The sequence below is a fragment of the Dermochelys coriacea genome, chromosome 8 (assembly GCF_009764565.3).
Source record: "Dermochelys coriacea isolate rDerCor1 chromosome 8, rDerCor1.pri.v4, whole genome shotgun sequence".
NCBI classification, from domain to species: domain Eukaryota; kingdom Metazoa; phylum Chordata; order Testudines; family Dermochelyidae; genus Dermochelys; species Dermochelys coriacea.
This window is the reverse complement of record NC_050075.1, coordinates 30034193-30059619: the sequence shown is the minus strand read 5'-3', so window position 1 is coordinate 30059619 and position 25427 is coordinate 30034193. Positions and strand designations below refer to the sequence as shown.

The following is a 25427-nucleotide window of genomic DNA, read 5'->3' as shown; positions in this document are numbered from 1 at the left end:
CTTTAGAAGATTAGTCTAATGCATACCTGCCTTCTTCATGGTTCATAGAATATCAGGGTTGGAAGGGACCTCAGGAGGTCATCTAGTCCAACCCCCTGCTCAAAGCAGGACCAATCCCCAACTAAATCATCCCAGCCTGGGCTTTGTCAAGCCTGACCTTAAAAACCTCTAAAGAAGGAGATTCCACCACCTCCCTAGGTAACGCATTCCAGTGTTTCACCACCTTCCTAGTGAAAAAGTTTTTCCTAATATCCAACTTAAACCTCCCCCACTGCAACTTGAGACCATTACTCCTTGTTCTGTCATCTGCTACCACTGAGAACAGTCTAGATCCATCCTCTCTGGAACCCCCTTTCAGGTAGTTGAAAGCAGCTATCAAATCCCCCCTCATTCTTCTCATTCGCAGACTAAACAATCCCAGTTCCCTCAGCCTCTCCTCATAAGTCATGTGTTCCAGTCCCCTAATCATTTTTGTTGCTCTCCGCTGGACGTTTTCCAATTTTTCCACATCCTCCTTGTAGTGTGGGGCCCAAAACTGGACACAGTACTCCAGATGAGGCCTCACCAATGTCGAATAGAAGGGAATGATCACATCCCTCGATCTGCTGGCAATGCCCCTACTTATACATCCCAAAATTCCATTGGCCTTCTTGGCAACAATGGCACACTGTTGACTCATATCCAGCTTCTCGTCCACTGTAACCCTTAGGTCTTTTTCTGCAGAACCGCAGCCTAGCCAATGCACATTTGGTTCATTTATGTTATTTAATATGACATAATATAATCACTGAAATATTTGTAATTTATCTTCTTATTTTTAAAATTAAGATCAGCTGCTGATCTAGTACTGATTCAACCAGCTTATCTTCTTTACTAGATCAAATTACCTCCTGTTTGTCATCAGTGTCCAACTGGGTTATTACAACAGTAATGCAGTAATAATAATATAATTTATAATAATTATAATAATTAAAACAATAAAAATGAACAAAATCTAAACTAAATGCAGAAATCTGAAAAAAAAATCCAGTATTTTCCTAAATGAAAATTCTCCTAAAAAAAATTTGGGGGTGGGAATTTTCATCAAAATGTACACATTTTTAAAATGTTTTGAATTTTAAAAATTGACATTTTCTGTCAGAAATGTTTTGACAAAAAATTTCTAACCTTCTCTACCTTTAAGTTTTTTCTGTGTCTGTGCTGTGTAGCTTCAGGTACTAGAGGTATATTTCATAGGTACTATATATCCTCTACAGAACAGCAACCGCTGGTCACAGAAGTATGTTGTGTATTAACTGAGCTCCCAGTTCTAAATGGTTATGTGAGTTCTCACTCTAGTTCACATAACCAAGTCCCTTTTTAAATTACTTTCTGTGATCCTTAAAGAAGGAAGTATGCCTATATATCTTGGATGTGTATATATATAGACTCAGTCTCTCTAGGTTTGTATTTCTGTCATACCTCTCATAGCAGTGGTATCTCTCACAGTGTTGTTTCTGGTTGTATTACTGCAAATAGTGGCAAATGTTTACCGGGAAAGAGTCAAACTTTGTAAACTCTAGTTTCTAATACTGGGGATGTTCATGATTTTTTCAGAATGGGTGTTTGAGTTTTTCTTACTCCTCCCTTCCTTATAGTTTGCTATTATTTATTTAAGTGCTGACTTTATAGTTAACACACAGTTACTTTTAAAGTGCCTCAGGGACAATTCTGAAAACCATTTTGTTTAGAGATATTTCTGTAGGTACAGTACCTATATGATCACTAAGTCTCTTCCTCTGCTCTTAAACTTGTTGCCTGTTCCCTATGAGACAATGGTAGTCTATTAAGGATATCGTCTTTCCCTTTTGTTATAAATATGACATTATAAATATTGTTGTGTCTAGTTTTTAGACCTCAGGTGAGGGATATGTAGCATGGAAGGGGAACCACTCTTTAAATTCCTGTTGTCATGCATCTTGTTTAGCCGCCCATAGGCATGAGCTAGTAACCCCACCAATAGTTTGTTTCCTGGCACGTCCCATTACAAAATCCTATTTTCAGTTCCTTACTACTTTGCCAGACTTAAGTTGCTTGGGCTGCAGTTTGCTATGCTGGTGTCTACCTCAGGCTGAATTATTATGTATATATAATTATAAACTTCAGCAAAAATGGTTCAGCCATCTCAGAAAAAATAAAAAGTGATCATGTAATTTTAAAGATTGTATCATAATGCATACACAGAAGGGGTTCTACTGGCAACCTCGATTCTGGCACCTCCTAAGTTTTGAAGGCTAGACTTTCCAACCATAATGTTGTTGTAATATTTTTGGTGTGTGCAGTCTTCACTTCTGTGCAGAGGATGAGCTGTATAGCATTGATATCCCTCTTAGCACTCCTATTTTGAGGGGTTACAAAGGTAAAGTGATGCATAGGCCCTGTGCTGACCCTCTGCAAAGGGGTGAATTGCATCCGTGCGGAACAGTTTTGCTAAGGTGCACACCTCACAAAATAAAGGTAGGGCTTCCCCATCTGTGAGTGTAGATTTAATTGCAGATGCTGTGGGGAGGACTCATTACTAAGATTTCATCATTGTACACTCTGCTACTTTTACTAACTATGCCATAAATAATTATCATAGAGAACGGCAGCCAAATGACCACTGGCAAGAAATATCAAAACACATTTTGTATTGCATTTTCCTAAAGTTCTGCTTGTGTTACTGACTGGCAAAATTTAGCCACTCAATGAGTCTCTCAGTCTTGGGTGTAGATTAGTAAAGTTCTGCTGTATCTCTCTCTCTCTCTCTCTCTCTCTCTCTCTCTCTCTCTCTCTCTCTGTTAAAGTCTTTCCTGGATTGGTGGGTTGGGGACACTCTATTGAACAATCATTCCTCTGTCAGGGTGTGGTTCACAGAAAGTGGTTTATTTTATTCCACAAAGTTGGAGAACCTCACCCGGCCCGGACACGGAAAGGATCGACCGATTACTCTAAAATAGTTTATTCCCAGTGCTGCCACTGCTGTGTCTCGTATTCATTGCCTCTTCTGCTGCTGTTGCCATTGTACACGGTTTGAGCTGAAGGGCATGGTTTATATCAGCACACATTAATGTGAGATAATTTCAGTCATTAAAAACGGAACTAGTGGTGCAGAATATCAGAAAATGCTACTTCGGTTGTATAGTGCAGGAACTCTGGAAGCTGATTCTGATTCAAACTGTGGTGCACAGTCCTGCACAGGCATGCTTGAAGATTAAGTAACGTTTTGGCTTCAAATAAAAAATCTCTCTTCAGATACTCAAATCCAGAGCTGAAGTCAGAGATCCTGTTGATGCGATCAGGTAGACTGCAACCAGTACGGGGCTGAAAATGAGAGAGAGATTGCATTATAATGCAGGGTTACATTTCTGGATAGTCGTTAAAAGAATATCAAAAGCAGCACCATAAATCACTGGCAACAGCTACTGGGAATGTTAGAGGGTTGTTGGAGAGACCCAGAGAGAGCTGGAGGAACATCAGAAAAGGAGACACAATGGAGAAGACTCCCAGTTTGGGTGTGAAGTCAAATCTATCCTCCATGCCCAAAGGAAAGGGATTTGCATGTGTCACTGTAATCTCATATGGCATCAATACTGCTTTTTCTTCTTCAACTCTTAGCTAAATGGTTGGCCATAGCAATTGTTCACCATTTGGTCCTTTTCTATGTGGTAGCAAGGGCTTGACAGTCCAAGAGTCCAACATCGGAACAGACTGGGTTCCCTCCATCCTCTGTTGGTGAAATTTTATCCCGGATGTTACAAGCCACCTGGAGATCAGCATTTGCTGGAATGTCTTGTGGCATTCTTGCAACATATCCAAAAAGCATAAAATGCTCTCTGTGGAGAGTGGCCCCAGTAATCTGTAGATCAGAGCAACCATAAATGTCTGCATTACAAATGAAGTTGTTCCACTTTATGCCCAATGTACAATTTTGGCATTTTGTGTGGAAAGCCTCCAGCTTTGCCCAGTCTGAATGCCATAGTGTCTCTGTTTCGCAACCATACAGCAGTACAGAGAGGCTACTGCTGAAATAGATCCTGAACTTGGTGGTTGTGCCGAGATGATGTTGATTCCATATTCATTTTAAACCACTCATGACTGATGCTGCAATGCCAATCCAGCGAAGAACCCCCAAGTGAGGAACTGTTGAGTATAGAACCCAAATAGCAAAAGCTGAAGACTGCTTTGACAGTTTCATTAGTCAAAGAGATTTGAGTGGACCTGATCCCTAGATTTTGCAACTTTGTCTTTGACCACGAAACATGGAGACCAACCTTAGCTGACTCCTCCTCCATTTGCTGGAGTGCATTGCAAAACCTGTTGGGTCTCTGTACTAGAAGATCAACGTCATCCACATAATCAAGGTCTGAGAGTCAGAGAGATCACCAAGTGGTTGGGACACCTACACCCTTTAAGGCCTTCCAGAGCATGACTCAGTCAGCTGAATCAAACAGAGCCTTAAGATCGACATACGCTACGTGCAGGGGCTGTTTGAACTCACGATGTATCTCTGACAGCAAGCCAAGTGCCAAAATGGCATCTAATGTGAATTTGTTTCTCGTAAACCCTGACTGTTGGGGGCGATGCTTCTGATGCAGCCGGGGCTCCAAACACACAAGCAGAACATGTGCAAACATCTTCCCTAACATGTACAACAAGGTGATCATCCTGTAGCTCTTACATTCGCTTCACAGTCCTTTACCCTTATAACATGAGATCACAATACTGTCCTTTCAGGCGGTTAGCAGTTCCAGTTTTCCACACTAGGCAAAAGACAGCCAGAAGTGATTCCCCTACAAGGCCAATAGTGCATTTTAGCAGCTCCAAGGGAATGCCATCAGCGCTGGCCTTGCATCGTTTTTCAGTTTGCAGATGGTGCGCTTCACTTTGACCAACATTGGTGATCAGTATAAGTGTCTGGGTCTGAAACAAATCATCCAGCTCTGAGCAAGTGACAGCTGGAGGATGGTTTGGGGCACTGTGATCAGTACAAGAATGTGTTTTTAATATGATCATGGAACAGTCCTCTTGAAACACAGCAGTTAGTGAATGTTACATTAAAAGAGGGAAATAGTAAGTGGGGACAGTAGATAAGAAGAGAGGTGATAGCTGAAGGGCTTATAAGTGCCTGTTTGGGGGAACAGCACAAAACCTATCCCCCTTTTATGCTGCCTTCTATAATGTGTTGACCTGTATCAGTTTGAGAGAGAGAGAGAGACGCACATAATGCATGAGAACTCAGAGATCATGGTGATTACTTTGTCTTGGACACAGTGAAAATTATAAGAACAAGTCATTAATTGATGATCTGGATGCCTGCTGTTGAAGCAAAGCTTCAGCACGCCTAATACACTGGAGGAATTATTCAAGTGTCCTAATATGAAAATTACTCAGTAGTACAGCTAAGGTCAGTAAGATTTTAGATTACATGCCACATAATCACCAGTCGCAGCATTTTAAGCTGCCCAGGGGGCAGGGTGCTATTGTAAGCCTCCTATTTCAGACCATGATTTCAGTTCTGTAAAATGCTGTAAGCTGTTTGTTCAAGCAAGAGCTGCCCACATTTATCCCTCATTGCCCTCTATTGGACCTTACCCCATCATAGACCAGTAGCCTGCTGCACAGCATCGTGAAGAAAATCCAGGTGAATTAATATTGATTTTTTCCCCCATTGGTTAAGCAGGGAAGCTGTATTCTGACACATTACATCAAAGAACTATACACTGTAAATCCTTGAGAAAAAGATCCTCTGTTTCCAAGTATTACAACTGAGTATTTACTAGCACAACTATTGTAACACTTCAGTGCAATATCTGGGGCACCCCACAAATAAAATGGGGAGTACAGAGTAGTGGTGGCCTTAATTTGTATGAAAGACTTCTTGTAGTTGAAGGATAGCGTAGCATTAAGAAAGTTCTGTGTGGCATGCTTTGTTGGAGAAAAGGACAGCAAGATGTGACCCTAGCTGGCATGTGCTTCTACCTGACAGAATGTGCCCTAGTGTCCTTAGGACTAGAGGTGCAAGTTCATGCAGGAGACAATACTTCTGTGTAATACACCCTCAAGTGTTTAAGATTTCATGCTAGTTTGCTCAGGAAGCAAAGATACCTTTCTCCCCGCAAACACAACCCTATTACTATTATTGAGGCATCACACAGAAGCAGTGATCAGGTTCAGGTCCCATTGCAACAGCCTTTCATTCTTACTGTTTCAGTCTTACTAACTAGAATAAGATTTCCTTTTTAGAAAGTTGTTGCCTGTTGAAAGTCCATTGTCAGTTTCAGAAAGCTCAAAGATAGTTAAGGATTTTCTGGATAACTTTGGTGAATCACTGAAGTTAAATGGAGAGGTCAGTTTCATATAGGTTTGATGACAGATTTACTGAATCATAGAAACCATGTTGCTTGTGATATCTATGGTCTACACTAAATGTAAAGGGTCTATCTTTGCTTGTCATCGCAAGCCAGCATTAAATAGCTCAGGATCTATGGAAGCTAAATGGAATATTCTCCTATAATAATACTTTGAATGCAATTATGTATGGTGAACTGCCAGTCTGTGTCCCTCATGTAAGAGGGTAGTGTTCAAACTCACCCCATTCCTGGGTTTTGGCTTTATTAGTAACTCAATTTGTATCAGGCATAACTGTCAAGGGAGCTTGGCTCTCCCTAGATTTTTGTTCCAGAACCTACTGCTCTAGTTTCCTTTCCTCAGGAGACTTGCTGTCGCTCTCTGATAGAACTAACTAGCCACAACTACCGCAATGAGGTGGTCAGAACTTTAGCAGCTTCATGCAGGGTTCAAACACCTGCTGACTGTGGGTTAAAAGAAGTGCCTTGCTGCCTCTTACAGTGGACTTCCATACAATAGCCACTACATGGGGGAAGGCAACTGTTTCACCATCTATTTGTGTAAATTATGTAAGGATTATTAAGGAGAAAGCTGTCTCTATGACCCCTATGCAATGTTTATCTGGAATTATCTTGTACAAATTATGTGCACAAAAATATATTTTCAGGACTTTTTTTTTTGCTTATCTAACTCTGTTATAGCCATCTCTGTGTGGCTCAGATTGATATGTCCCTCAGATTGATAGCTCTAATGGTGACTGTAGGGTTTTTTGCTTTTAAGGTAACAGGCAGACCAAGGACCTTTAATGTGGAATGATTTGGTTTGAGTGGTTTCATTTTTTTTAGGTTAACCCCAAAGTTCAGTATCTCTTTATCTGGTAATTACAATATTAGTGAATTATAAACCTTTCCTCTGCTTTCAGGCTTCTCAATGCCAATAAGATCAACTGCCTCAGGGTAAACACGTTTCAAGATCTGCATAATCTCAACCTGCTATCTCTTTATGACAACAAACTGCAGACCATCAGCAAGGGGCTCTTTGCACCTCTCCAATCAATCCAGACTCTGTGAGTACCCAGACATGCTACAACTGACAGCTCTTCCCTTTTCCCCAAAGATGTTCCCTATCTTTGCACTGCCTTTGCATCTGGCATTAAGACAATATTGAAGAAACCCAAGGCCAGTAGCTTCCCCTTTTTGTCAGAAATAAAAGAAAAACATGAAAGAAAAGTATAGAATAACTTCAGCACTGCCAAATTCTACACGGTTCTTCCAGGGGTCTTATAAATATCATAAATTTATTAATGAATATAAATATTTCATTCAGGGACATTCAGTGGTTTTAAATAGGGAGGATACTGGGCATGTGCATTTAACTTTATGTACGTTATATGCACAGCAGACTTCATATATTTTAATATATTTGCATAATGGTTTTCTGTGAGCCTGTGTATTTGTTATTTATCCCTACTGGATGTTGAGACCTGCTGCATAGTTCATAAGAGCTGAAGCTACATTTTAATTGACATTCCAGGCATGTGGGGTAAATGTGTATCACTGTAAGCTGTTGTTCATTTGAGCCAGGTAAAAATATTAATTTTTTAAAAAATCCATGTATCTATTGTCTTTTCTCTGAGTCTTAGTGTGAGACAATATTAAGGCATTAGGACTAAGACAGGGGTCAGAAACCCATTATTTTTCTTTGATACATAAGGATACACCAAACCTGATATTTTACAGGCTAAGATTTTTCATCATAAGGCTATGAGAACTTCCAAAGAAAGAATAATAATCCTCTCACAGAGTCTGACTGGCAAACGCATTTAAAAAAAGGACCAAAACTTTGCGTGCGTCTGTACGCGCACATGCACACACTGCAAGACAGGCACTTTACTGTGTAAATGAATTTTGTGTATGTTTGCTCACCTAAAAGAAAATGTACAATATTTGTTTTTAGCAACAAGTAAGCTCAAGAGGCTGGGATCATGGAGATAATTTGCCACAAATATTTGGCCAGCACCTGGTGCACCAATCCAAGCAAATATTAAAATAAATATTTCTATGATGTATAAATGGCTTTGGTTTGTGTGTGTATATATGACTCTGTTGAAAATGCTAGATGTTCATGAAATTCAACAAACTAAGTGAAACAATATTTTAAAAATGTTACGCTATAAAAGTTGTTACTTGGGTTCCATGTTTTTTCTAGACAGAGCTTGGGACCAGATAGAGTGTATATCAAGCTTTCCTCATTGCTTCCCATTGAGACACTTTTCCGTGGGCAGTTTGGTGTTGTAGCTGATTTCCAGTTTCTGCCTTTTTTTAGAGCACTGACCACAGCCCATCCCTGCCATCACATACTGTTGATTTAGTTTGGTATTTGGACCTTCCAGTACTGGAATGGATTTACTTTACAGGCTCAATGCAGGAACAGTGTTTAGCCTCTTCGGGTAACCTCTGTAAGGAACATTTTTTTCTCCCCACTCTTTACACTCATTTGACTCTGCTCTCTCTGGTGCTGCCACCACAACCGGTGGCATGTTATTTTCATTATATTAAGCTACAACTTCTGACCATACCTGGGACAAGGAAACAAAATAAATGTAGTGTGGATGGAATATGAGCTGGAGAGAAAAATATGCCTAGATACTAGTAGAACCATAACTCTCAGGGAATATGTCCTTATACCTCTGCTCCGTAACACAAGTTAACATCTTTCCATATCCAGTTCTCCAACAAACGGACCTTTCATGATTGAGGTCTGCATCCGGCTCCCTTTTGAAGTCAGTAGGTGTTTTGTCGTTGATTTCAATGGGAGCAGGAGCAGACTCAGAGAGAGTCCTGACAAACTTTCTGTATTTATTACCTCACTGAGCCCAACAAAGAGGACCAAAACAACTGCGGAAATAATTATTGTTTTAACCTCTGGGAGCCTAAGTGGAGCAGAAGAGGCCCCTACCTGAAATATTTGTAGATAATCCAGAGGAACTTTATCACTGCAGTTTGAATGTCTGGTGAAATACCTTGCCAACTAGACTGGTGTATTTCACATAGGCTTTTGCTGAATTATATTAGTCAGGCCCTAGTTTGCATCAGCTGTCTATTCTGAAAAGTTAAAATTTCAGATCGAAATCAATGCAGAAAAACTCTATTAGCCCTGAACAGGATATGCAAACATTAATTTCACTCTTCAGTGAAGGCCTCCGGCTCATTTGTGGCTTTGCCCACTGATCCAATGTGTTCTCTATTTATCCAGATTTTTATCCCTAGGAAGCTGAGCTTGTCAATAAACCTTCTTTTGAAACCAGGGCACAAAATGTTCTCTCAAATCAGGTGTTTCTAAAAAGATGCGTTTCTATTACAATACATCATGTCAGGCTTCCAAGTGAAAACACTGGCCTTTGTAGACAGAAGATCTGTATCCTTTAAATCAGGCTTTGCTGTATTAATTTTTGCTTCCTCCATGAAAGGACTTGCAGCAGGCTTAATGAGCTACGAAATACGATAGCTCACAGAATTTTCCCATTCATGTGCAGCTCCATGTGGCTTCCGCCAGGCCTGAGTTTTTGGGAGCTTATTCAATTACTTTACTCTTCAGGTTTGCGTTTGTGAAAAACAATGATGGAGTGCAGAGTCACAGGTCATTTCTGATTAAACATCCCATCCCTCTTGCAGACATTTAGCTCAGAATCCATTTGTGTGTGACTGCCATTTGAAGTGGCTGGCTGATTACCTGCAGGATAATCCGATAGAAACCAGCGGCGCTCGATGCAGCAGTCCACGTCGCCTTGCCAACAAACGAATCAGCCAGATCAAGAGCAAGAAGTTCCGCTGCTCAGGTAATTCATTTATCCAGGCTGTACTGCACTTTCAATTCAGAAATAAGCAGGTCCAGAGAGCCTGCTAATCAAATCTGCAGGACAGTGTTTGCTATAATGGATACTGTGGAGCATCTTTTAAAATTAAATTTGGGAAATTCAGTTAGTCCTCCAGAAAACCAATTACCTTATGGATTAAAAAAGAGCCCAGTCTGTAGCTTGTCTTTTTTTAAAAAATCCTTGACATTTAATTTTTAAAGAATGCTGGGTTATAAAATATCTATGAAAACCAGTGGAGATACAGATGAATTCATATGCCAAATGGTGTATTTGGGAAGGGCAGAAACCTGAATGTACATTGTGCCAAATCCTGGCTTGAATGGGAGCTTTGCCTGAGTAAGTACTCAGCAAAAAAAAAAAAAAAAAAAAAAAAGGGGGTGGAGGGGGAGGCGCAGGGGAGAGAGAGAGAAAAGAAGCTTGTGGATTAGGTCCTACATAAATTGCAAGGAACAATTGTGCCCCCGGAGGGGAACAGGTGGAAATAGTCCATATGAATTAGCCGGGCTTTACCATCCATAACTAATTTCTGCAGATCCAACCCAGAAACTCTTACCTTAATTTTTATTCATTCAAGAAAAGCTGCCATTGCAGTCAGTGCATTTTTGTCCTTAGGAAGGAATGAATCAAAACTGACCTCAGGGTGTGGTCCACAGTTTTTGTTGTTTACAGTATGTGTAATTAGTTGATGATGATGAAAATAATCTGAAAAGTAGTATATACAGCTCTTCCTCATCCCCACCACCTCATAAACTGTACTATTAGCTCTTTTTCATCTTCCGGACCAGATGTCAACAAAGGGATATCGCCTGATGCAGCCTAATTTAGCAGACTCTGTTTATTCGTGTGTGTTTTGTACTGGTAGCATAGGTTTCAGATTTACTGTACTTGTGACATGCTGTAGGAACAGGCAGAATTTCAGTGTAAGAAAATCTGCTGCTATGTATTGAGAAGAAAAATGACTGTCATTGATGAAATACTTTTCAGTATTTTCTATAAAAATTACTATCATTTTTGTCCTCTCCCCTTCCCTCTCCCCACCCCCGAAAAAACACTGTGATTAATTGTGCTCCTGACAATAAAAGATTGATGGCACTATAGACTGAGGTAGCATGAGAATGAATGGCAGCAGCCCAAAACAAGACATGCTGCATTGTGTGTCTCAGCAAACAGTATTCTCAAATAAACTGCCCTTTACTGATAAAATAAAAGAAGGATAACTTAGTTTGCAATCAGACAGTCTTGTAGGCAGAGCTTAAAGCCTTTCAGTAATTTGAGTTGCAGGCTCAAGTCACGCAGTTTAGAGCCAAATCTTAAATTATTAAATTATGGGGTCTTTGATCCAGGGACTTGGTTTAGGTTCATCCCTATAGCATAGTAACTCATCATCAATATTCACCTTTAAAGAAACTTGGAACGAGAATGGAGAAGTCATGGATATTTACCAAATAAAGAACACTATGAAGAAGTTAATGACTCTAAATCTATCCCAATCTGCCATTTTTGTTTTATTCTATTAATAGAGCAAAGCAATAATCAAAATGTGTTACATGTGTGTTTATATATACACACCCATCCTATGCCGTGATACAGGCCATTTGAAAAAAAGCTGAGACCATCTGATACAATTTTTGAAGGATCAGAGTTGAGAAGGGACAGCAATTCACCTAATGGTGCTGAGAGTAATGTTTTATCTGGATTCCTCTGTTGTGTTCTTTCTTCAGTCCATCATGTTCTCAGTCCATCTGTTCCAGCCTAGCTGATTAATTCAATAATATCAAACACCCATAAAAAGGCATACCTCGAACTTTCCTGGGCTTTGCCAAAACATGACTTCAGAGAGAGATGTGAAGTGTGGGATCATTATGTATTTAAAACAAAAACGAAGGTGTGCAATGCATCTCTTTCCCCAGGGACAGTCCTGCACAGTACTGCTGTGATGAGAATACTTAGTGATCTGTCTATCTTTGCTGACTCAGGGATCCTTCTCAGCTGATTCTTGCATCTGTTGCTCAATGAAGGAATGGGAAAATAGTTTCTGTTGCAAATCTACAGTTTATACCTTCCTGCTCAGAGATCACAAACTTAATTTCTCATCTAGGGCTACTGGTATTTTCATTTTATTTGTGTTAGCCCCTTAATAAATTTCAAAGTAAATTTGCCTGAAATAGGCATGTATTTCAGTCAAAAAAGTAGTAAATGTATTAATAATTTTCAAGGGGGGCGGGAGGGCAACCCTGTTTTAATACCCTGGTGCGGTTCTTGAACTTGAGCGGTGTGGAGGATGCCAGGCTCTGTTGAAATCTGTGGGAGATGCATGTGCCCAGCCCTTCTCAGTATCAGACCCACAATTAGTTCACCTTCGGTGTACTTAGCATTATAGCAACAGGGGAAGAAATGGGCTCCGTGTCATGGAGTTCCATCCCAGAAAGTCCACAAAGCCCAACCCCACAGCAGTGCAGATATTTTTCTTCTTCCTTTGGATTCTCCAATTTTTCACAAAAGTGTCTTTTCAGGAGGGATTTGAATGAGAAAAGGCATGGTCATGTGGAATAGGAGAGAGGGGGGTAAAAAGTGGACTCCGGAGGTGACTCAGAAGTCATCTTGGGGTGAGAGGGGAAGACAATGGAGTTGTGGGAAGGGCCTGGGAGGAAAGATGAGACCTTTTGCTCAGTGGAGTTTGAGATGTCAGCTCTGTATCTAGGAGTGGTGTCAGGACAGAATTTGGAGATATGTGGTTAGATGGAAGACCATAGGCTCAGGCTTTGATAAGTAAAACAATAAGCATCATACAAGATGGTGATTAATTTCTGGAGGCTTTTTTCTTGAGTTGGTACTTTCTTCCTCCTTCATTCCTTCCCTATTGCTTCATGCTAGTATTTGCAAAGGTAAATTGTATTCTCCTTGTGGACTGTTCCATCATCAAGGCAGCTCCCCCAGCTCCTTTCCCAGCCCAGTGGTGCAAGATTTTACTGCCGTGTACCTGATGATGATGGAGTAGCAACATCTTCACAAGGTTATGAGTGTGTCAAGGAAGGAGATTCAATGCAAGCTTCCACCAATATGCTCATAAAGGGGGAATGTTGTGTCATTTTCAGTAGCAGCAATACAAGAGCATGATAGGATTTTCCTTCCTCAGCAGCATCTGCTCACTTTCAGCATAGTGGACATTAGTGAGACAATATGGGTGAGGTAATATCTTTTATTGGGCAAACTTCTGTTGGTGAAAGAGACAAGCTTTTGAGCTTACACAGACTGCTTCTTCAGTGGGACATGTCAGTTCTAGGTCACTGGAGGATCCCATCCTCATCAGGAAAAAAAGAAAGTTCTTCTGCTTGGTAGCTTTTGACTAAGTTAAGCTTTGTTTTGTAAAGCAGCACCAATCTTTAGGGAAATAAAAAGGATCCATTACTAGGTTTTGCTGCCTCTGGGGTTGCTCACTGTCACTTCAAGAAATGTCAGAATCCTTGATTACTCTACATACAATGGCTATTGTACAGAGCTCTCCCTGCACTCAAGATTCCTATTTTGTTTGTGTAGTGTATGTATCTATGTTTGCATACACGAGTGCGTGTATTTTTTTATATAATGTCAGTTTCTTGTGCATTTGAAAAATGATGGAAGTTCTACCGGCCCAACTCTCCCCACCCTGCTTTTGGTGATGGTTGAAGAATATTTGTTTCTAAGAGCGCCAAATCACAAAAGCTTTCCCTCCTTCAGTGTATAAACATGAACTTCTTTCCCATTTGAAGCCCTAATAACTAAACCTGGCTCCTTAATTCCTCTTGCATTTGGGCACCTGTGGTTTTTCACTAATTTAATTAGCTGCTACAACACCAGATAGGTCTGTACAAACCAAAAACAGGGTGAACTATTTATGAAGGACAATGAGCCATCTGCCAACACAAATCTCTCTTTCAGACATTGCCTCTCAGTAATTCAATCCAATCAGAAGACAGCAGCCCTGATATAAATGTTGAAAATGGAGACATAAGCACCTGCACATTCAGGGACAGTTTCATATCTCTTCTATAACCCTTGTCATCAGACTAGAGAATGATGTAGTTTATCAATAGCTGCATCAAAGGCATCTAATAAAAGCTGTTCATGGAACTTGTAATTTGTCTTTCCCTGTCTTTGTATTTGCATTTGGGTTCTAGGCAACCATTTTGGTGGTGAACATGTTCAAACTGCTTGAACTGGAGCTCCTGGCTAGAGCATAGTCTCCATTATTTGTGATCATGATGGCCTTTCCCTGTACACCGGATTGAAACTTCGCTCCTCTACATTGTGGGCCCAAGGCTGAGGTGCACACTTCATTAACTGAAGCAAAAATTTCATGGCCTCAGGATTGGACCTACATAGAGAACTCCATGAATGAAGAGATAGGGCTATTTAGTTAGAGCCTGGTGATTGAACTTTTTCCAGTTGTGTTGCCTGCTTACTAATACACCTTGGGCAAGTCGCTTAATTTTTCTGTGCCTTGGTTTCCCTAGAGTAAGTGGTTATAATTATTCCATATCTGCAGTGGAGTTGTATGCATGTATTGTTTACATTATTTGAAATCTTTAGATGAAAGATGCAAAGTATTATTATTTTTCCTTTAAATGTTTAAAACTTATGCAAGTTAAGTGAGTGTAATCAGCTGTTTTCTACATTAAATGTCTTATTTAAATTCTAGTAGTGGTTCCTATAACTTGCAAATCACAATGATGCTTCCTTTCCAAATTCTCCCCATTTTCTTAAGCAAAGACCATCATTCACATACTGTATGTTCATATTCCTGTCTATAGTATTCAGCCCTGTCTCTTTTAATAAATGCAGATATGCCTATGCCCTAATCTGCCTAGTTACAGTATTGCAGTAACACCTGGTCAGGGATTTGCTGTTCAGTCTGCTCTTATCCTGCTGGCCTCCAGCAGCTCCTAGCAGAAGGTGTAGACTGAAACCTGACAGCTGATACGTTAGCCCATACTATACTTGACACTAGTGGGGATTATCTGGAACTGAATAGACTTCTCTGAAACCTAGTTGCATTTGCAGAAAAACTTGTTTGAGGCCAAGCTCCCAGCACTTCTGCTTCCAAGAGTTTTGCTTGAGCTGAGCCAGGGAAAGACATATGAAATAGTGCCATGCGATCTGAGCAGCTGAAAAATAACATTTTTTTTATTTTGTTTTTAAGGTCAATTACATTTTATGTCTCCGGCCTCTTTTTTGAAAAAGATAGACCAAAGCTCAGCTGAAAATGCCCCCAGAGGAGTTAGAGCATAGTGAATCTAGAATGTTGCTCATCACCAGGTTTGCTGGGAGGAAAGCAGAGGGGAAAGGGAATTAAAAGTTTGTCCAAGTGAGTATTTGCTGTAAGAGTATAGCTAAATAAATCTATTTGAACAGAATGTTGTTGGAGAAGAGAAATGAGCAAACTGAATCTTGGATTTGATCTTATTTATGAGTATGAAGTCTTTGCACAACGTAACTGCATTTGCAAGTTTAGGTTTACATGACACTATGCATCTTACCTCCTTTGTTATCTATCCACTTTGGAAAAGAGAACAATATGACTTGGTATTGAATAATAAATGCTCTTAATTTCCTTTTACTCCAAAAATATTCCAATGGAAAAAGACAGTTGATTTAAATACGACACTGATCTTATTATTTCATTTCTAGAAAAGCTTTGGAAGCAATTCAGATCTCTCAATGTGTTTCTTTTTCCAGTCATTCCAGCTTCTCACTTGCTAACCCTGTGAGTGTCACAAGATATATGAAAGGTCTACTACTCTGCTTTGTTGATCTATACTATAGGCTTTCTTTCTCAAGGAAGCACAAGTCCATCTTAAAATATGTGATCTTGTTTGCCAGAGAATATAGTCCCGCAAAAGAGGGTAAAATATGAAGGTGTCCAATTAAATGTTTACTTTAAGGCCTAATCTTCTGATGAAAGTAGAACATTTGACAGAAAGTAGACAACAGTTCATCAGCTGTCTGTAAAAATTTCCAGGCAACACCCACATTGGGAGTCTATGCAGAGAGGCACTGGACAGAAAGGGGATGCACAGATTGTTACCTGCTACCACTAGTGGATGGTGCCTCCAGTTTGGGGATAAGTGCCAGTGCCTCTGTTGCACTTGTTCTGTGGCTAAATTGAATGTCACTCCTTGCGCACTGAATTTAGCACCTTTTAATGAGCACCAAAAGCCACTTAAATAGAAAAAATAAAAGCATGAGAGAGAGATTGGCATGTTAAATAAAACAAGCCAGGTAAATAAAACAATTGCAGTGACAATGATCCTGAAATAGATCAATAAATCTTCTGTCTGATTGTTCTGATACCTAACAGTTTGCTGAGTAGATGCGATCTAATGACAGATCTGAAACCAGTGAACCATATTCAACTCCTTTTCAAAGTACAGATTCAAACCTTGGTTTGAAATAACAGACCTCTGATTACCACAGTTTGGAATCTACTTTTACAGTAAATCATACCATTTTACTTTGCTATAACTTACATTTAACATTGTTCTTCTTGAGTTGGGCCAGTGGCAGGGGAAATTGTCTGCCAACTTTTCAGTGAATTGGCAACTAAATTTAAATTTCCCATGTCAGTCACCCCTTTTTAAACATTACTTTTTTCAAACATTTATATGAGTGATGTTTTGTTCATAGAGAGGCTCATGGAGAATGAGTTTTGGGCCCAAACTGAAATTCATTTTATGAAGTAGCAAAGCGTTTGGGACCAAAGCACAAGCAGTAAGCTTTCCTGCTTACCTTGTACATTTATCCAAAAAAATAGGCTGTTTACCTACATAGTTTTGCCACAGCTGCCATGAACAAAAATCCCAATATGTAACTGCAAAGCAGGTGTAGTGGTGCTTTTGAGCTTCCTGTCCCCTTGTGTCTGAGGAAGACTTGAACTAGCCATTGTGGTAGACTCCTTTCTCTTTACATTGCTACCTCTTGTTCATCGCTAGTGCAGACAGTTAAAAAAAGAGAAATGCTTAAGTAACACAACAGAGGGACACAGATTTGTTCAAATATTTCCCAAAGCTCTGCCCTGGTGATTTTTACATGCCCTGCTCCACAATGATTGAAAGTGTGCACCCACATCAAAATTACTTTTTTTGTTTACAGGGACTCTGATGAATATTGGATACATTGAATAAAGGCATTTAGTAGATAAGAAAATATGTCTGCTCATTGCATAATAGAGCACCTGAGGGGATTTTATTCCAAAAATCCAGGGCTTCAGTTAAACGGGAGAAGGAATAAGAGTATGGGACTGCATCCTTCACAGCTAGGACTGTGCAAAACCCCCAGCAAGAGTCCTGAGACAGAAGTCATTATAAATAAACCAGAGGTGGAATCCACATGCAACTTTGTGTGAATTATGAAAGAAAGGTAATTAAATATTACAATAGCCTATTTTTTCTACCATTGATGACTCTGGCTCAAGTGATCCTTGAACAAAAAATGTTTAGTGTCAGATTTCCCAACTCTGCCTGTCTAGTCCCTCCCTGAGCCAATCTAAAAGCCAGGGACTGGAAATTATAAACAAAATTTGTAAAAATTAAGGGATTTTACGATTACATTTGTTGTTCCCAGTGGTTAACCCAGCTCTCTTATCTATCGCCTCTACAAAACTTTTTAAGCTGTTCTGTGTCGCTGCTGTGAATGGCCTACCCTGACAAAGACCGATATCCTCTGGATACTAGCTATCCTACCAGCTGCACAGAGCCTTCCCTTCTTCAGTCCTTCTCCTTGTCATCTGAGTAAATAGGTTTGAGATGAGTCTTTCAAAAGCACTAATCATTGGCTTAGCTGAAGTCAATGGGAGTTTACCGTAGATTTCACAAGGAGCAGAGTAAGTCTAATACCGAGCACTTTTGAAAGCTCCACCCCTCATGTCAAGAACACAGGGATGAGTTATAAGGAAGTGAGCCTAGGATCTGGGAAGGAGAGAAGCTCACCATGTTAACTGTATAGATTCATGGTGGACAAGAACTAAAATTTAGCCAAATTTCAGTCACTGCCTACCCTATGGAAAACTACAGGTTTTATGCTAAGAAGGAGCAATAGCAATAAACTTGTTTATATTTTAAACTGTAATTGTTCTCTACTATGTCCTCCTTTTGAAGTGTGGTTTTAAAAAACAGGAATTAAGCAATGATTGCTGCTGCTTATTATTACTCTCTTGTAAATATTCCCACTGGTGCGTGTGACCATTTCAGGGGACATATTCTGCCCTGAGGTCCCAACTCACAATTCCCATTGACTTCAGTGAGTTGTGTGCGAGCATCTGAAGCCTGAGTTTGGCCATCAGGCTGGAATCCTATATTTACCCGTATGTGCTCTGACATATAAAGCTGGCGTTTTGTACCTCCAAGCTGGCTTCTTAAGTGGATGGTATAATAAAAACCAAAAAAAGTTGAGTATGTTTTTCCACTGTATCTTCTGAAAGGAGTCATCAAAGGCGAGTAAGGGGGCCCAGTACATAGTAGCATAGATCAGACATTTTATACGTTTTCCTAGCTCCACATGCTCACTGTACAGTCTATTGTGTATACATAGTGGAGGCAGCCATTTGCAATTCTTTGGCAGTGTTTTCTGTTGCAGTAGTTCTGCCTTTAAAAACTTCTGGTCCCTGTTCTCTTATGCTAACAGATTGTTCTGTACAGAGTGTTCTTGCAATTGTAGCATAAAATGATGACCTCTTGTACTCCAGCTCCTTTTTGCATGGGTGAAATGGACAGCAGCTCTCAGTGAAATCTCCAGCTTGTGCTTCTCCATGTTGCTTCCTCTCAACGCTCCTCTCTCTTTGGCGCTGCCTAACACTGACTCTGGCTGTTAATGGGGTTTTCCTTTGTGCTTGATCTAACCATGTGGTAGAACAATACAAATTGAACATGGTTCTGTCAAGCACCATGGAAGGCTGCATACTTTCCTGCCGCATGGCATGCTGGGATACTTCTGCTGTTTTCAGAAGCATCAAAAGGTGAGAGATTCCCTGATTCTCACAGGAAAAGTGAAAATGGTTTTGTGTTCTATAAAAAGACCCACCTACAGCTGAGTGGCTGACTCCAGGTTTCAGGGGTGATAGCCCCAGTGAACAGTAGTGTTTCAAAGTGGTTTTTCAGAGGGCTTGCATGCAGAATAACTGTCCCTAAATAACTCATTTGGTTAATTGATATTAAAGTGAATACATTGGACATCTTGCTGATGAATTATGTTTGGCTCTGGCTTCAGTGATATTTCTAGCAAGATCAAAAATCATGTTCATTTAATTAGCTAGAGATATCATCATTTGAGTAATTATTTTTAGAGCTATTCCATGAACTATATTGCATGAACCACACCTTGGAATCACAGCTGAAGCTATGTTATGTGTAGTTATATGTCTATTACTTAACAGAATTTCAGGACTGAACTAACACTGGAAAGAAAGTACTTTGATAGAACATTTCAGGAGAGTCTCTATAGCTGTATGTCTACTGAAATAGAAAACACTTTCTAACATGAGGGTGATATTCTCTAATGGTTAGAGCAGAAGACTGTGAGTGAGCATACTAGAGTTTTTTTTCTTGATCTGATCTTGACTATGACCTTGGGCAAGTCACTTAACTACTCTCTGCCTATGTTTCCTCCTGTGTAAAATAGGGAAAATGACGTCTATCTTTTATAAGGCTTTTATAAGACTTTGAGAGCCTTACATGGAAGCTTAGTAGTAAGGCAACACTATATTTTGTTTAGAAGCTTTACTGATAAATTGTGCTAACGCCAGAAACATTTTTGCTGCTGTTAAATTGTCTAAGCAGTTATTTGTAAGGATTGAAAATACTTCTATCAAATAACATTGAGAGATCTGTAACATTTTGGGGTTCCGACAAGCCAGTAAGGGGTACCATCAACACCTGCCTTGCAACTCTGGGGTCTTATATGCTATGCTGCTGTGCCTCGTAGCCCTTACACCAACAGCCAGCAGACAAGCTTTCAGGGCATGTCGTGGCTTCCACCATCCAGTTACTTTTTCTAGGGGATTTCAGCAACCCTTCCAGCCCCTAGTTTCCTCAAAACTATCTCCCCTGTAGCGCTCAGTCCCTCACACTGGAACACTCATGAAACATTACAAGTTCGCTGTTCCTTTAAAGAGACAGTGCACAGCAGCCTGTTAGCTTAACTGGGGTTAACACAACCTTCCCTTCAATCACAGCACTGAATTGGTTCACAGTAAGTAAAACAAGTGTATAAAGTGATACCAAGTAGAAGTAATAGAGATACAAATGGTTACAAAGAAACAAATGTGAAAATAAGCTATTCAGGCTGGACCTCAATTTAACAAACTAGAGTATTTTGTTCAAAATTTTTTCACCATAGAAGTTCTTCCAGCATGGCTGGCTAGTCCTTAGCCAGGATCCAATCACAGGGCCCAAAGCGCCTGGTTTTCTTTGTCTCCATAGGTGAAGGATGACTATGGGGTTCTCACTCCTTCTTTGTATAGTCTAATAAACCTTTGAAATGTATTCTTTAAAAAGTAAGCCCAGGCAACGTTTCTTTCTCCTGTTGGGGTACAGACACCATGCTGTCTGCTCCCTTGCTTGTTAGCTTTGTTCACCTTATATGTAAATGTACCTTCATTGGTTCTGCCTGACGACCAGGCTGGTCAGACAAGCAAATAAACATTTCTTTGTGTAGAGCAGGCTGAGCTTATACATTGCTTGCCAAACACATTGTAAGAACATGATTCTAGCACATATTTATAACTTTGTTCATACCCCACACAATTATTTCTTGGCCCTCATGTTACCAGCTTGTTTACGATATCTTACATGACATCTTTTAGACACAGATTATGACAACAGTGAGTTAGGACAATGAATACATCAGGCCTGACAAGAGTTGCTGACACAGACTAGTGAATCACCAGGCCCTGGCTATTTTTTTCCAATAAACCCGAAGATAGTGTTATCTAGTGATTAGTTTAAGAAATGGTGTCAGGATTCCTGGTTAGGTTTTATTGTGTTCTCTGCCACTCTGACTTTCGTTAAAGCACTGAGAACTACATTTTCAGTTTCGTCCACTAATCTTGGATGGTCAATTTGAAACACCTATGTCAAAATTTTAACTAAATGAGTGCTTAAAATGGCATCCAGGTGCTTATATGTGGCCTGATTTCCCAGAAGTGCTGAGCACCCACTGGGAGCTGCTGGGTGTCTGGCATCTCAGAATTTAACAAAGAACCCCTTTAAAAAAAAAGTCCTTGGCCTTAGAATTTTAATTTCTCAAGTTGAGGACCAGAAAAAAGACACCCCAACTTAGTGGACTCTCTTGAAAATTTTGTGCTTAACTTTGTTGCAGTTTACCCTTTTGTGAAATGAGAAAAACCTGTATGTGCCTTAGGACATTATATTACTTTATCAGCTGCTTTTTGTAACAGTGCTTTTGAGGTTATTAGGTAAAAATTCTATAACAGTAACGGGCACTTCAGTTCAATGCAGTTCCCCAATTACCATCTTTGGCAACTCCTTTTTAGAGGCAACTTAATTCTTGTAAAAAGAAAAGGAGAACATGTGGCACCTTAGAGACTAACAAATTTATTTGAGCATAAGCTTTCTTGAGCTACAGCTCACTTCATCGGATACATTCAGTGGAAAATATAATGTGGAGATTTATATACATAGAGAACATGAAACAATGGGTGTTACCATACACACCGTAAGGAGAGTGATCACTTAAGGTGAGCTATTACCAGCAGGAGAGCGGGGGGAGGGGAACTTTTGTAGTGATAATCAAGGTGGGCCATTTCCAGGAGTTGACAAGAACCAAGAACGTCTGAGGAACAGTGGTGGGTGCAGAGGGGGAATAAACATGGGGAAATAGTTTTACTTTGTGTAATGATCCATCCACTCCCAGTCTTTATTCAAGCCTAAGTTAATTGTATCCAGTTTGCAAATTAATTCCAATTCAGCAGTTTCTTGCTGGAGTCTGGTTTTGAAGTTTTTTTATTGAAGAATTTCAACTTTTAGGTCTGTAATCGAGTGACCAAAGAGATTGAAGTGTTCTCCAACTGGTGTTTGAATGTTATAATTCTTGATGTCTGATTTGTGTCCATTTATTCTTTTACATAGAGACTGTCCAGTTTGACCAATGTACATGGCAGAGGGGCATTGCTGGCACATGATGGTATATATCACATTGCTAGATGTGCAGATGAACGAACCTCTGATAGTGTGGCTGACAAAAAAAAACTTCAAAAACAGACTCCAACGAGAGACTGCTGAATTGGAATTAATTTGCAAACTTGGATACAATTAACTTAGGCTTGAATAAAGACTGGGAGTAGATGGGTCATTACACAAAGTAAAATTATTTCCCCATGTTTATTCCCCCACCCCTACCCCCCATTGTTCCTCAGATGTTTTTGTCAACTGCTGGAAATGGCCCATTTTGATTATCACTACAAAAGATTTTTTTCTTCTCCCGCTGGTAATAGCTCACCTTAAGTGATCACTCTTGTTACAGTGTGTATGGTAACACCCATTGTTTCATGTTCTCTATGTATATAAATCTCCCCACTGTATTTTCCACTGAATGCATCTGATGAAGTGAGCTGTAGCTCACGAAAGCTCATGCTCAAATAAATTTGTTAGTCTCTAAGGTACCACAAGTACTCCTTTTCTTTTTGCTAATACAGACTAACATGGCTGCTACTCTGAAACCTGTTAATTCTTGTAATGTTTCAATACTAGAAATTACCTTAAAGTTTCATATCGTGTTTTACATTCAGGCTAGCTTCACAGATCTTGCAACTGAAATGGTATAAAAATATGAGTTAATGGTTGGTCTGAAACAAAGTCTTTTGCTCTGCTTCTATAGCTCTTCTCCATGGTTCACTAAGGTTAATTTTTAGAATAGACGAAGTAGTATTTGCACATGATCTCTAACTGTGCTTTTTAAGTCATACCATATCCACCTAAACCTCTGAGGTAATATGCTGATAAAATATTGCACGTAGAGATGGGGATACACATTTAACTAGTTCTGCAAGCAGATGGCTGCATTTTACATTAGTTTCCCTGATGGGAATAACTTAATAGAGCAGCCACCTGTCCAAGTGATCTCAAGGCTCTAGTCAAATAGTAAATTTTATCTAATCTTTGGCAGCTGATTCCTGCTGTCTTTCAGCCTAATGGATGACTTTGACTACTTGAGGAGGATGTGTGTGTTATTTATCACTTTGACTCCATGCTTATACAGATTACTCTTCTTTAAATCTTTTTTTAAACCCTTTGCTTTCTTTCTATCCTGCTGAGCTCTGAAGCGTTTTCACCTGTTCCAAGCATGCAGGTGGTAGACTGGTGCCCTGGCTAGATGGGTTTCTAATTGTTGATGCAGCATAGGTATGAGAGATGTACACAGCGGGAGAATTGGAATTTGAAAGTTGCAAAGTCATATGTGGTAAATTTCCTTCTATTAACATTTCCAGAAAGGTTGAGAAAAATATCTAGAAATTAATATCTTGCATCCCTCAAAAAATATATGCTCCTTTCTACCTTTTTTACTAGGTTTTCCACTCCATCACCCATCTCTCATTTGCCCACAGGACACTGGATATTATGTCCAAAGTAGACAAAATGCCTAAATAAACAGTTACTCGCCACCACATTATTGCATTCATAATTATTCTTTCAAGGAATGGATTTATAATGAAAGTGACAATTGAATTTTTCAGAGGTTAAATTTGATATATTGTCAAACGCGTTTCTGGTTACTCCTTAATTCCTGGGGTCTGCTCAGTGAGGGTGGTGTAACAACAATTCTGAAGTTCTAATGGACTCAGATGTAGAATGTTCTCCATCATATACAGTAGTGTTTACCTGTCAACATTTTAACTTACTCCCCGGTTATGGGATTTTCAGGAGAGAGTTGGCTGTTATTGCAGAAAACAATAGAATTTAAGTATCTTTGAGTAGGTATTTTTAAAGCACATTCAAACATACAATGGAATATTGCTGCCTAATGTTTTAAGTGATTTTAAATTAATAAGAAAGTGTTGAGCACAAAGGTTTTCAGTTTTAAATATCTCCAAAGTCTGTTTCCAGTGCCTTCAGGCAAAGGTGAAAGTAAGCCTGTACGGTGCAGTACGCCTTGCCGGACTGGACTGGCTTCCCCAAGCTGGCGATTTAAAGGCAGGAGTCCTGGGCCCTTTAAAGCACTGCCCGAGCCCTACCGCCACTACCCTGGGACTCCAGCAGCCAGACTCAGGCAGTGATTTAAAGGGCCCGGAGCTCTGCTGCGGTAGCGGTGGCTGGAGCCGGGGGCCCTTTAAATTGCCCCTGAGCCCCGGGGCTCCCAGCCATCTCTGCAGCTGGTATCTCTGGGAGTGATTTAAAGGCCCCGGGGCTCCCAGCTGCAGCTGGAGCCCAGGGGCCTTTAACTCTTTAAAGGCCACACCTCTTCCGGTTGAGGCCACACCCCCGCTCAGGACACTGGTGTACCGGTAAGTCCTTTAAGTTACTTTGACCCCTGCCTTCAGACTAAAAACAATAGCCAGATCAGAACTTAAATGAATTTAATTTCTCAACAGAATGATGACCTGTCTTTTTGCAGAGCATTCATCACCCTGGTATCTGTACTATGCATAGCAGTGCGTTTCCTGCTTTCCTTTCTGCACAGTAGTTTTAACCATTGTGTTATAAATTAAATGCAAGTCTATCTATGGGACTTAAACCTACAGGTCTGCTGATCAAAGTGCTAGGACTTTGGAGCTACCGATTTCACCTGATTCCCCTGATAAGGTGATATGTAACAGGAATTAATAAAATAATGGTGCTATTGGATGATCATTTCTTCTTCTTCTGGTTAGCAATCATAGAACAAGTAGTGGTGTTTTTATCAGCCTCGACAGGGAAACTAGAATAAAAATGACATCAACTCTCAGAAGGCAAATTTCAACTTGGGTTTTAGTTGGGGTTTTTTTTTCAGAATTCTTTAAAAATGAGCTTGTTCAAATCACTCTGAAAAAGGTATTGCCTGTTTGAATTAGTGCTTTTCAACTAAGTGTTTTTTGGCAGTGACAAAGACCTTTTACAATTACAATTGGCTTTTGGAGGCCCTGGACAAGTTAAAATATGGTTTTGGTTGTTATGATCATTTGAGCATAACAAATGTTTCCAAAGAAGTTTTTGGT

General features: G+C 40.0%; 1 protein-coding gene across 1 annotated transcript in view; it reads left to right on the top strand.

The window, feature by feature from the left end:
- The window catches only part of SLIT3 (slit guidance ligand 3), a 796449-nt gene that overhangs the window by 583847 nt on the left and 187175 nt on the right, over positions 1-25427 (top strand). Inside the window, exons 13-14 of the mRNA XM_038413692.2 lie at positions 7292-7435; positions 10044-10207. Coding sequence (XP_038269620.1) covers positions 7292-7435; positions 10044-10207 — 308 coding nt within the window. The remainder of the gene's footprint in view (positions 1-7291; positions 7436-10043; positions 10208-25427) is intronic.